The 14,285-nt window shown below is 33.3% G+C and overlaps 1 protein-coding gene across 3 annotated transcripts; it reads left to right on the forward strand.

Annotated features, from left to right (window-relative positions):
- Positions 1 to 499: 499 nt before the first annotated feature.
- On the forward strand, positions 500 to 4,946 carry LOC144551690 (uncharacterized). Of its 3 annotated transcripts, XM_078299758.1 has the most exons (8): positions 500 to 674; positions 773 to 954; positions 1,542 to 1,652; positions 2,011 to 2,256; positions 2,480 to 2,590; positions 3,005 to 3,840; positions 4,299 to 4,371; positions 4,640 to 4,946. In XM_078299758.1, the coding sequence occupies exons 1-8, from the start codon at positions 578 to 580 to the stop codon at positions 4,787 to 4,789; spliced, it is 1,806 nt and encodes a 601-aa protein (XP_078155884.1). In that variant the 5' UTR covers positions 500 to 577; the 3' UTR covers positions 4,790 to 4,946. The 3 variants fall into 3 exon arrangements, with proteins under 3 accessions (XP_078155884.1, XP_078155885.1, XP_078155886.1); XM_078299759.1 differs by lacking the exon at positions 1,542 to 1,652 and having other exon boundaries at positions 519 to 674; XM_078299760.1 differs by lacking the exon at positions 4,299 to 4,371 and having other exon boundaries at positions 519 to 674; positions 4,640 to 4,769.
- The last annotated feature ends 9,339 nt before the right edge of the window (positions 4,947 to 14,285 follow it).

The following is a 14,285-nucleotide window of genomic DNA, read 5'->3' on the forward strand; positions in this document are numbered from 1 at the left end:
TAATCTGATAGCCACTATCAGAGTTTAAAAAAAAAAAAGAAACTTATGAAATTAGAATTGTGATTAATATATTTTAAGTTTGTAACTCATACCAATTGGAATGAATTAATTTTCACCTAATTAAACAAAATCCAAGCCGATTACAACCCGAGTTATTATAACACAAGGAGTGTCGCTGTGTCAGTGTGTCATTTCAAAATGCATATGAATTCACGTTGAATGGTTTGGATCTATCTAATTTTGACCTTGATTCGAATTCGTAATGGATCTGAATCCCTCAAAATTTAAGTTTGGATTAGAACCGTCCGATAAAAATTGTGACCCTGTTCGGCTTCTAAATATATATAGATTCTGATCGGACGGTCCAGAGCCAAACTCAAATTTTGAATTACTTTGGTATCCGAACTGAATCCATAATATTTTTGTTTAGATACACACTGTCCGATCATAATCTGGGCCAATCCGGCCCAATACGGCCCGTGGTGAAAATACATGCGGCGAGCAAAATCATATTTCAGAAAACGAAAAACCCCTTCCAATTTCCAAAGTTCCTTTCCTCGCGAGTCCCCCGCTGTTCATGGCTTCTTCCTCTTCTACTTCGCCCGATTCTCTCGGATGGTACTACATCATTGAAACCCTAGCCGACTCCAAAGCTGAGCTTCCTCTCCTCAAAGGTTTTCCTAACTCGAAATATATATACATCTTTTATTTATTTTGGTCGGATTTTCGATTTTGATTTTTTTTTTTCTATTCGACTTCGATTCTATTTCAGAGTTGATCAATAGAGTTCCCGATTTCTACACGAATGCTCCTGAACAGGTACAAGAGAGAGTTGCGTTGAGATATCTTGAGGAATTAGCGAGTAGAGGTATTGTAGGTACCAAGGATAATACGAGCGGGACTACAGAGATACCACAATCCAGTGTGGAGTTTCTTTGTCAGAACTTGACATGGGTACATGAATAAAAACCCTTTTACTGTTTTTTTTTTTTTTTGGCAATTTCATTTAATATTCTTTCTTATTCATTCTTGTTTAAGAGCAATAATGATTAGAGTTGTTGTGTCTAGTATCTGTCCCAACTGCACTGTTGAGTTCAAATTAAAATCTAAATTCCAAAATGATGTATCTGAATGTTGAGCTTTCCTGACATCATGAGCATTGCATGTTCATTGAAAATTGTATCTATTTAGCATTCATTCATTCATTCATTCATTACAGAGAATAAAACTGCCCAAGAATTTTTTTTATTTTGAAAAAGACTTAAAAAAGTGGTAGAGAGAGAGCTAGAAGGAGAATTTTCATGTTATATTGAGTGCATGAGAGTATTCTAGGCGTACCGATTACAATAGGGATGAGATGTCCCCAACCAACTACTATAATATCAGTAATTGCGGGGGGGGGGTTGTTAGAGGTGAGAGCATGGCTCGTATCTTAAGAGCTACTTGCAATTGCAAATTAAATTTAAAAAGGGTAATTCTTTAACTGATTATTTGGTATAGCTGATTTTTTTTTTTTTTTTTTTTCTTATGTTATTTGTCAGCCTACAGATCCATGTCAACCCTCAGAAGGTAGAATTGCACCAGTTAGCGATCACATAAGACAGTTTATTTCACAGAAGAGATCTGCATTGCCAAAACCCTTTATTGATCTGGTAATGAAGTTAGCTGTTTTTTTGTGTTAGGTGAAATATACTGGTGCCTTTTCTGAATGCACGGTAACAGGCAGTAATAATGTTTTGACCACATCTAATGTACAAGTCAGACAAGTTGAGATTCAACACACCACCATAAGTGCTATCAAAATAACCGAGATTAGTTTGGGGTAATACGCATTTCTGCAATTAAACCTAAAAAAAGTCAAATTGATATCTAGACCAGCATATCCACCGCTTTAGTTCGTAAATAGTGGGTCTTTATTCATGTACCAGGTAAATACCTTGTGTTGACAAAATGAATTTTTCTTCTGACTATAACCTTGCTTCATTCATTCTTCTTTCCTTTTTATTTCAGTTGAAAGAATCTGTTTCAGGAGCTAATGCTAAACTGCATTCCACAAGGGAAAACGGCTCTTCTTCAAGTCATAGGCAAGAAGATAATATTGTGGACAAAGAACAGGAGATGATTACCAGCCCTAGGTCAGCTGGTACGGCAGGGGCTACGCATAATGATGCCTCACAAAACTTGCCTTCTCAGAATGCCCTTAATACTGATAAGATAGCCACTGAACCTTTGCAAGAAAATAATCCCACAACAGTGGTACTCTTTTTCTTTTCTTCGTTCTTTTACTTTTCAAGTTGAACACCTCAAAATTAGCAAATAAATATCTTGGGGGACTTATTTAGTTATTTAGCCATAATGTGGCTTTTAAGGATCACTTCAGCTTATTTGTTTGATTGATGTAAAAAGAGGCTTCATACATTTTGAAGAGGAGAGCTACATATATTTTTTACTTCTATTTACGCATTAATTATTGTGCCAGATAGGAAATGTATCTGATTTAGAAGCAGCGAGGAGTGAGCCTTTAAGTGATGACATTGACCAGTTTATTCTGAAGAGGAGAGATGCTGTGTCAAAGACATCAGTCGAAGAGGTACTTTACATGCTACTCTGATGTTATTTTTAGCTGTAAATCATGCATTTTGTAGCACATAAAAATTTCAATATCATTATGTCCTGACAAAGCAGAAGAGATATGCCCTGTATCCCCGCTTGCTGAATTGCTCCATTTTATGCAAAAGGTGTTTATTTATCATCATCAACGGGTTAAGGTTAATTTGGGTATTTTAGAGAATTTATGAGAGGAGAGGTTCAGATCATATTTTCCAAAGGTGTTTAGGTGATTTGATCTTTAAAGTTATGTTATTCATGATCCCCTTTTTTTTTCGGGGGGTGGGGTGTGTGGATCTTTAGGAGCTCATATGAACTGTTTTCTTTCTTATATACATGATATAATAAATTATTTGCTACTTATTTCTGTAATTATACTAGTGTTCTATTATTACAGCCTAAAGAACCTATCCCAGAGACAAGCATTCCAATTGAACCCTCCAGCAATGAAAATAATAATAATTTGAGGTCCAATGCCGATTTTCTAGATGACCAGAGTGATTATGAGAGATTTATGGGCTCTCCGATACCCTTCTCAGAACAGAACCAGTGCATTGTATGTAACAAGGGAGGTCAATTGTTGACTTGTTCTAGAAAAGGCTGTGGAATAACTGTGCATGAGAGCTGCATTATGACCACCCCAAGCAGCTTTGACAAAGAAGGCCGGTTTTACTGCCCCTGTTGTGCATGTGCTAGAGCTAAAAAGGTCTTTTCCCTTGCTAGGAAGAGTCTTTCCTCCTTCCTCAAAATGAAGGAAAATCAAAACCAAGAAAAGGGCGAGAGAGGAAAACAAAAAGTTGAAAAGAACATAACTGGTAAGAGAGAGGGCAAAAAGGTTGTATCTAGTGATGATGATACAGCGGAGGGTGAAAATGGTGATGCTACTTTTGTTGGCTCTGGGGATGCTTCTTCGAGCTCAGAATCGGACTCCGGAGACAGCAGAAGAAGAGTGGACAAAAATGGTAAGAGGAAGGAGAAACGGGTCAAATCTAATGGCAGAAATGCGTCAGAAGATAGGGATATGCTTTGTAAGAGACGCGAGGACGCTAAGAAACGTGAGGCTGACTCGGGATATTCACAGCTAGATAAATATATGTATGTTAAGTCAGGTCCAGGGGCCACGTCTGGGAGCCCTGCAGCAGTGCCGATGAATGAAGAGACGGGGAATGAGAGAAGAGAAGATAAAATTAATGCAGATGCAAATAGAAAGAGGCACAGACCGACACCTCGTTAGTAAGAGTCCTGTTTTGCTTTTATTTTTTCATCATATTAACTGTTGAAGTAGTTTGTTGAGTAAAATTTTTGTCTTAGTTGAACATTTTTGTTGATACCTTTGATTACTTGTAATACCTTCCATTAATTGTAGACCAAGCCAACAATTGTAATTACAATACTGTTATGCCTGTCCACATTTGCAATTCTTGGACCTAACCAAAGAAGCTTATAATCTGACTGGTACTTTCTGGTGTGTCGTGACCAATACTGGTGGAGTATTAATGCTGGTTCAAACAAGTCTTTAGAACCTCAACTGAGAATAGTATAAGTGAAAAAGAAAAGATGAACCCACATGAGCACGCTTTATGTAACTGAAGTTGATTTTTGTTTTCTTTCATTCTTCTAGTGCAATTTCAATATTTTTTAGTACACAATTTTTGTAACTGAAGTTGATATGTTTTGCTGTTCCATCTCAGTTCAAATAAGGTTGTAGCTCCTCGTAGACGTAACATGCTTCCCTGGTCAGTTGAAGAGGAAAAAGCTCTTAGAGTATGTTTTTGTAATCATCACTACTAAGATTAATCATTTTTCTTATTTGTTTGACATTTATGTGCCTTCAGGTTGTAATCTTTGATTTCTATGTCAGTACCAGACAAACCTTTATATTGTCTAAGTTAAGTTTTGAGGCTTTATCAGGAATTAAGAATTGCAACCTCCCCCACCTCCAAATATATATATATATCTTGAGCACTATTCAAGTTAAAGAATATATTCTTGTCTGTATCAAATTTGAGGAGGCTATTCTGTTATTATGCAGGAAGGGATGCAAAAAGTTGGGGTCACAGCTGATGGGAGAATTCCTTGGAGCGCAATTTTAGATTGTCACCGAAATGTATTTCATAAAACTAGATTACCGATTGATCTCAAGGACAAATGGCGCAATATAATGAAAAAGGAGGGTTCATAGCTGATTTTCATTTGTGCAGTGCATTTGGGAGGGAACTGATTCTCTTTTTCTCATTTTTTTGCACCCTCTTTAATTTTAAGGACTTTTGTAGCCATCAGGAATAAGTTTAAAACAGCATGTCCTTTTTAGAAAATGATGTGACGAGCTCTTTATATTCTGTGTGCAGCAAAACAAGCAAACCATGGACTCGCAACTTGTGTATAAAGTGCCACTAGTCAACCTTTTAAAAAAAAAAAAATTAAAATATTGAGCATAAAGTGCATATCATATATTCGTATGGAATAAGTAAGGTATGTATTTTAAAAATGGATACAGATATGAATAATTATTTGTGCCACATTTTTCAAAATAAAAATACTTGATTAGTAAGGTATGTATCTTACAGTTAACAAATTACCAGGCTGTGTTGTTCACTCTTGTGATTGGGTATCTGATATGAATGTTAGTTTATTTATAACATTTTTATTTGTTTATAGACGTAAGTAAAAATAATATTTCATATTTAAATATTTTAGATGCATTGAGATTTTTGCAAGTTTTCTTTAATATTTTAATTATATTTGTATATTAATTCATATTCTTTTAATATTTAAGTTAAATATGTATTCATTCATATTTGATTTGTGTTCTTAAGCGAAAAATAAAAACGAATGCATATACAATCTATATCTGAACATGTTTGTCAAACAACTTCCAAAAGAAACTTACTATTTTTTTTTTTAGAGAGGATGTCTGAATCAACACCCCCCCCCCCCCCCCCCCCCCCCCCCCCCCCCAAACCCACCCACACACCAAATTAAATATTTTGGATCATTTGGAAAGCAGTGATTTTCTACTTATTTAAAAAATACAAATTTGATCGTTTAAGTATATTTTCATTATAGTAACTATCAACTATTTGAACTTTAAAAATAGAGATATTAATTTGTAGGTGTAATATGATTGAAACTTGGAAATATTTTCTAAAAAAATACAAATAGTAAATTCAACATTTCAATCAAATGTATTGAACATAGTGTAGTTAAGGCTGGTATGTTAATAATATTCTGTTAAACTTATAAAGTCAGTGCAATAAATGTTTCAGGGAAATATTCATTGACAATTATGTGCTGTGCAAGGGCGGATCTATGTGGAGCCAGGGGGTAGTCGTCTTTCTCTGGATTTTGAGTTTTAGTAATGATTTATTGGTTCTGATCGACTTTGTTCCTTCTAGAAATTTTTTGTCTCCCTTTGGATGTTTAATTTGTAGTTTGGGTTAAATTTAGGGTTAAAATCAAAATAAATTTATTGAATTATAATTGATAATTAGAATTATAAGTTAGAGTATCAGAAATTACAAGTCAGTGTATTGGAAAATATAAGTCAAACCATTATTTTTTTTTATCAAGTACCCAATTAGTTAGTTAATGGATTTAAATCCGATTAGCTATTTAAACCCAATTCGATAATTTTTTGTCCCCATGACGAGAATCCTAAATCTGTCTCTGTACACATATGTACATATATAGAAGGATGAAGTTGCATGGCTGCAACATTCTGTATAATATATATAATACGTTAATGAGAACACACAAATATATATCACACAATAAATAATAAAACATATGCAGTACATCAACTTTGTTGTTTTATTCTAGTAGCTATTATATTTAATGTATACCTAGAATTTTTATATTTTAATTTATATAATACAAGTGTTGAATTAATAATATAATAAGCGTATCGTATCCTTGATTTTTGAAAATTTCCGTATCGCCATATTTGTATCGTATCCGATACGACACCCGTATCCGTATCCATGCAACATAGGTTTGGATCCTTTGTCAGCATCTTTGTTTTTATCTGATCACCTTTTAATAGAATCAGAAAATTTCCGGTACCAAAATGAACATACCCATCGTGGTACCTCAACTTAGTTGAGGTTTTATTTTTTATTTTATTTTTATAAAAAAAACTTGTTAGCCTGTTTTATTAAAGAAATATAATATCCGATTACAAACAAAAAGAAAAAAAAAATGCTGATATGCATTTAAACCTTGGGAAAGTTTTGAAAAGCATATATAGTAGACAAACACGAGACCGAATCGTCTGCCCCCAGAGTCTCTGCGGGTGGGGCCCATTTAAAAACAGTAACAATAGTTAAACTCTTAAACAGTAACCGGTCCCACCCAGCAGAGACTCTAGAGGCAGGAATTTCCTGCCCCCAGGGGGCAGACGATTCGATTTCGACAAACACTAGACCTACTGCGATGTCAAAATACATATTTCAAAAGCATAGCAATACTAATATATTACACACCATAACACCTACTAAATCAGAATACTATGAACTAAGCTACCGAGTACCGACTCAGTGGAGTTCTTCTTCTTTAATGGGTGCCACACTTGCAGTGGAATGATTTAGCTGATCTGCCTATTGAATCATAACTGAAAAAAAATTAAAATTAAAATTTTCACTATAATTTGTGATTTAGATAATTTTCTTTATAACTTAAAAAAATAAATTGACTACATGTTAAAAACGTCAAAATAACAAGGCATAATTATCTTGATTGATGTGACAACTCAAATAACTTTTTATGGTCCAAACAACTTCTCATGACTCTGGTTCAATGTGAACCAACTATTATTTTTAATTTTAATGCTCAATGGATCGATACACCAAATGTACTTCAGAAGAAGTATTCAATTAACTTTCTTCTCCAAACAACTTTTCTTCTCCAAAGATCTCCGTTCTCTTTTTTTTTTTTTTTCCAAATCAACAAAATTAATAAATTCAATTGACGCACAAAAAATGTTGAACCAAGTTATATCTAGAGAGAATCATGACAGGAGTAGGCAATGGACCGAAATAGAAGTAGACAATAATCAAATTTTATACAGATTTACAAGTATTTTTTAAAATTCAGAGATAGACAACTGACTCATATTAGCTCCGCCCCTGTATGAAATCACATCCTCTCCAATACCTAATTAGGGAATCTTTTACAATTACTTCATACACATCCTCTCTAATACCTGACAAGGGAATCTTTTACAATTACTAGATCTGAACCATTCTTTTAACTTGGCACGATCTCAAAGTCAAAAAATACTGCCTCCTGTTACGACCCGAATCCTAAACCAATTAAGATTTAATCTCTCAAGTGAAGATGATCCTCTGCAATACCGGAGAGGATACAGATTCCCCCTGTATTCGATGTACATGTACAGGTACATGTGATGCAATTCAAAAACTTAGAAAAAAGAAGGAACTTTTATATTGAAACGGTCCAATGAAATTTGTGCTGATCGTTGATTACTTGATCCTATTTTTATTTCTATTCCTATTTCTATTCCTATTCCTAGGTTTTTATTCCGTACGGCGAGAATACCCAAGGAACTGTATTTGGCTCACAAAAAGAGAAATTTCACATGTCTTTTTTTTTCTAAAGTATAATTTATTTTGAAATGAATTGTCTTTTCCTTAAAAAAAATTAAACAAAAAATTTTATGGGTCCTTTATTCTCTACTCTTCTTTCCTTGATGCCTTCATCAGACTGGATTCAGGATTTTTTTCGTGGGTTAAGAAAGTAACGAAACATGTTTAAATAACTAATTAGGTTCAAACTCAGATCAGTAGCTAATTGAATGCTAGATAAAAAAAATCAATACTCTAACTTATAATTTTTAATGTTCTAACTTATAATTTTCAATGCTCTAACATCTAATTTTAATTATCAAACATAATTTAAAAAATATATTTTAATTTTAATTATAAATTTAATAAAAATTACAAATTAGAATTCCAGAAGAGACAAAAAAAATTATAAAAGAGAAAATCATTTCGGACCTATAAATTTCTATAAAAATTCAAAATTTAGAAGAGGCAGTTGCCCCTCGACTTATGTGGGTCCGCTCCTGACCTTCATATTGTTTTGTATGTTTGTTATTATAAAAATTCAAAACTCAGAAGAGGCAGTTATTCCTCGACTTTGTGCACCCTATATTCCTATATTTCTATATGAAAGTAATCTATGTTCTTATCGACTTCGTAGTTAATTTTATTAATGTTTTGCTTTTTTTTTATGTATAACTTAAATATATGAATATATTCTTACTTTGATTTATTTTGGGTTCAAAATGAGGGAGAAAAATATATATACCTACGCCCATCTTCTTACGCCTCATCTTTTATTAGTACATTCCTTTGAACAATAATGTCAAACTAATATTTTGATCACTGAAATTAATATTTAAATTAAACCTCCAGTATAAACGAAATTCGGTCGTCCTAAATTCCAAACTTTTCTTAATATTTTTTAAGAGGTTTAATTTAGAACTTTATATTTCTTTAATAATTTTTGCTTATTCATTTTTTATTAAGTTTTGCACTTTTGTATAGAAATTATTTAATATATATAGAAAAATAAATATTGCATAAAATTAATCATATAGATCAACAAACATTGTGTAAATTAAACTAAGCCAGTAACAATAAGAAAAACAATATTTATTCATTTCCTAGTTTTCTTATAATAAGTAGAAATAAAATAGATTACCCCAGAACTAGAGGGAGGATGAGAGAAATGAAGAAGAGAATAAAAGAAGACATACAAGAACATGAACAAAACGTAAAAGTTTTTCCAAAAAAAAAAAAACTCGAACATTGAGCTGTAACATTGTAGCCCTCTATGCAACCCATAGCACCGTAGCCTTTACTCAAATTATTTTTACTTAGCAACTGTTAACATGTTACACTTATGACTTATCCTATCTCATCCTATCTCAATGTTTGAAAAATTGTAATCCGGTTGGCATATTCACATCCTTTCCTCCTATTAGCCGTTACTTACACCTCTATATATAAATGCATCTACTACTCTTCAGTTTGAACTTATCTTTTTCTAATCTATACTCTTTACTGTCCCATCTATTGACTCTTACATAATATCCAAAGGAAAATATTATTCCTATACAATACATATTCCTTATCATCTCTGTATATCCACTCATATTATTCCTTCGAATAATAATATAATATATATATTTGAGATTATATTTTACAAAATATATATATTTGCTGGAATTGCAACCAAGATTATCCGAGTTTGTTGCTTCTTAAGAACGGTGCTTTGCACGACCCGAGTAACAAAGTTTTATTATAATTTATTTTATGTTATTATCAGATTATACTTCAGTTTTGTTGTTAAATTTCTAACGCCACTGTCAAATTTTTCCAAAAAAAACAATAGGATGTGTGTGTGGGTGGGTGGGTGGGTGGGTGGGTGGGGGGGATTATTATATTCAAGCAACTAATTATGTTATTAATTTAATTAATCAAAGTTGATTTTCTTAAGTCAATGGCTATTTTCGCCTTTTGTTGGAAAAAAAAGCGTTTACAATTATACAAGATGGAGAAAGAATATATAAGAAAAAGTCAAAGTGAGAAAAATTGTTGGTGTAATTATATATGTTTCTTGAATAATATTCAAAGGATTCCTAAACGTCCTCATAATACTATGAAAAATCTTGTGATTTCTTTCTTTCCATAAGATTTAGTTTGTCTCATCATTAACAGGAGAATAATTAAAGGGACCTAATTAAAGCAATAAATTTCTCAAAGCAAGAAGAACAGATGTACTTCAGATGGAGTGGAGGTGGAGGTGTTGGTGGATCCAATCTTTGAGTTTTTTATCGGAACCGTTCGATTTGAATCCGTCGCTCGAGATTGTTTCGTGAGTCGGACTTATCTCTCGGTATGCGTGCGCTCCACTACAGATAGATTATCGCAAATTCAAATCGGATGGACCAGATGTAAAACTCAAAGATTGAGTTACTTCACTGGATCTAAAGTCAGAGGGAAGGAGTTGGATTCAAATCTAGTGAAGTAATTCAATTTTTAGGTTTTAGATTGAGACCGTCCGATTCGAATCCGTGACAATCTATCTAAGGAGCACACGTATTCTGAGAGACGATTCTGAATTCCGAAGTGATTCCGAACGATAAATTCGAATCAAATGGTCCCAATCCAAAACTCAAAAATTGAGTTACATTAGGGGATTGAGACGTGGGAGGGCGGGTTTAATGTCTGGTCAACACTGCTCACTGTGCGATTAAAGATTTATGCAACGACTCCAATCAAACATCGGAGGACCAATTTCGTCAGAAGACATACAAAATTTAGAAGACCGTTAATTTCCAAAGTCAGATTAGATGTATGTCTGACAAGATTTTTAATGAAATGCTGAAAGATTGGAAGTAACCTATGAAATCATTAATGAAGTTGATAATTTTCTATTTTATATTGGAATACATAAATTCATAAAGTTGTCGCTTTATTTACTCAATTTGTTAATTTATTTTTTATTATATATATTAACATTTCAATATATATTGCTCACTTTATTTTATACATCTAAACTTAACATTATGTATAATAAATAACACCTTTTTTTTGTGAAAAGTCCGTAAGTAATTGCATTGATTAAAAGAGATACAAACGAGCTGTTACATAATATTAGACAACGAGTGTCTGTAAAAACATACAGCTGTAAACAAACAAAAAACACACAAGGAGTATGTGCATCTTGCGGGCACATATTTGATCATCCTTACTTGATTGGAATGATAGAAGCCTAGTGATTGATTCCTCTGTATACATATCGCAGCTGAGCAGGTACTGAATCAAAACTGGACCAGTCAGTCACCAGTCAACCGACAAGGTACTGAATCAAACTGGACTAAGAACTGAATCAACCAGATCAGGACAGTCACCAGTAAATAGAGAGAAGGAAAAAGAGGAGGCAGGAAGCCGCACAAAACAAATCACAAACATCAAAGTAAAAAACATAAGATATACCTACTGTACACAGACGATAAACTACTCGTCTTTCCATCACCGAAGAGAAAAAAATACCCGCAATTGATTCGTTACTTCAGTCCGGCACCCAGAACAATAGAACGTGCTCATCTAGAGACGTCATATTTTCTCTTTTGTTGTCACCTCGTTTCGCCTTGCATATTCCACCGCTCAAGTACGGCTCTTTTAATTTTTGTTCAAAAAAAGTAAAAACATGGACCACTCACGGCTCACCAAAAACAAAATTAACACATTTTTTTCCTTCTAAGTAGACGCTTTTATATCATCAGTATACATGGGCCACGTGGCAGATGAGCTCTATGTATGCTATATAACTAAAACAGTAAAACTGGTATTTTAAGTGGTTTTACAATACCACTGCTAGCAAAAGGGGAATTTAAGGTTTCTTGGTTTTAAGACGCATCGAAAAGGATAAGAAAGAAAGGAAAACGGGAGAAATTTCACGTATACCCCTCAAAAACTTCAAAGTTACGTATTTGCCCCTTTAAACTTCCAAAATATATATTTTCTCTGGAAACTTCAAAAACTCACAAATTTAATTATTTTATTGTCATTTATATTTCCAAATTACTAATTGAGTCAAGTTTATCAAAACAAATTAGGCTGAAAGCATTTCTTAATATACCACTTGTATTGTTCTTAAAAATACCGGATATGAATTATTACTAGCCTAATGTCTATAAAAAAATAGTAATAAGAAAAAACAAATTTGAATGAAGGATCATAATCAAAATCAATAGAAAATACAGAATAATAATGATAATTTCTGTCATGTAAATATTATGCAACAAAAATTATATCAATTGGGGTGTAAAAATAATTAGGACTTAATCAATATGTGAGTTTACCGGTTTAGTACAAAAGTTGTAACAAATTATTTAAGAATTTGTCAGAAGTGAAGTAGAAACAATTTGGGCAAAATAAAATAATTTGTAACAAACAAAACAAGGTTTTGTCAAATAATAGGACCAATTTGGAATTCAAAAGAAACATATGCCAAAATCGTCTCAGCAGTAAGCACGACAATTTGGCCTCCACCAAAATCCCTTTTTCTCCTCCCTCTATGCGCTACTTTTCTCCTCTGCCAATATCACATTAGTTTCGTCTCTCTCTCTCTCTCTCTCTCTCTCTCTTTCTCCACGTAGTTGGCGATTTTTTTTTCATAAACTAAAAGGAGACGGGTTCGAACTCTAGTGGGTTTGGACTTAGAACTAGTGGATTGGAACTTGGGATTTAGTTTGAACCAGGTGTAGACAAATTAAATTTTAGGAATAGACAAGGTCCATTATAGAACTAGATCCAAATTAATTTTTTTTTTTTCAAGAGTGGAAGATTGCCTACTCCTGTTATACTCTACCTCTGCCGCTAAGGCTGTGCTTCAGTAACGAAGGGGAAACCCTCATTAAAGAGAAGAAATGGGAGAGGACGAGAGGGGAGGCTACCCTTAGTTTCTACACCCCAATTTGGGGTGACAAAATTCGGAGAAAATCAAGGCTACGCGGTACCACTCTCCCCTCCGAACAGTAGTTCTTCACCTCCGCTCCCTCTCCAATTTTTCTCTTCTGGAGCAAGGGAAATCTTCGGACAGAGACGGTCTGGGGTGAGCGGTTTGATGTTTGATCAACACTGTTCGATCTACAGATAAGATTCATACGAATCTTGATACATATTGAACGGCTCTAATCAAATATCAAACTGATTCCGTGAGAAGACACATGGCTGTAAATGAGCCGAATTTGAGGGAGTTATCCCCAACTCGTGCTCGGCTCATTTAGTTAACGACCGATTCAACTCGAGTTGGGATGGTGATAACGAGTTGTAAAGCCAACTCGAATTGAGCTCATTACCAACTCGAGTTGGCTCACAACTCATTTGTAACTCGTTTGACCAATCAATTTCTTTAGTATAGTTATATACTAGTAAGAGTTTATCTAAACACAAACAATTCAAATGGCTTATAAGAATTTATCTAAACACAAACAATTCAAATGGCTTATAAGAATTTATCTAAACACAAACAATTAAAACATAATTAATAAGACAACTAACAAAACAAACAATCCAAAAAGCAGCTTATTAGTCATTTAGAAGGGTATGGATTTATTGCAACGAATTTTGTGTAACTCGAGTTGTTAATGAGCGAGTTGGAGTTTGCTGATACTCAGCTTATTTATTAAATGAGTCAATCAATTAGAATTGAAACTGACTCAGAGTTCTAAGTGAGCGAGTTAAAGTAAGTTATGAGCGAATTACGAGTTTGAGTTATTTTGTATAACCCGAGGACATACAAGACTTAGAAGACCGTTGATTTCCAAAGTCATATTAGATACCTGTCTGACAAGTTTTTAATGAAATCCCGAAATATTGGAAGTAACCTTTGTAATCAAGTTGATAATTTCTATTTATCTAGATTTATATTGGAATACATAAATTCATAAAATTGTCGCTGTAATTACTCAATTTGATAATTTATTGTATATATTAACATTTCAATATATCTTGCTTGCTTCATTTTATACATCTTAAACTTAACATTATATATAATAAAATAACAATTTTTTTCTTCTAAGTAGAATATCTTATTCTTATATTATCAGTGTACATGGGCCACGTGGCAGAAGAGCTCTAACAGAT

This window comes from Carex rostrata, chromosome 3 (genome assembly GCF_964058835.1).
Source record: "Carex rostrata chromosome 3, lpCarRost1.2, whole genome shotgun sequence".
Taxonomy (NCBI): Eukaryota; Viridiplantae; Streptophyta; class Magnoliopsida; order Poales; family Cyperaceae; genus Carex; species Carex rostrata.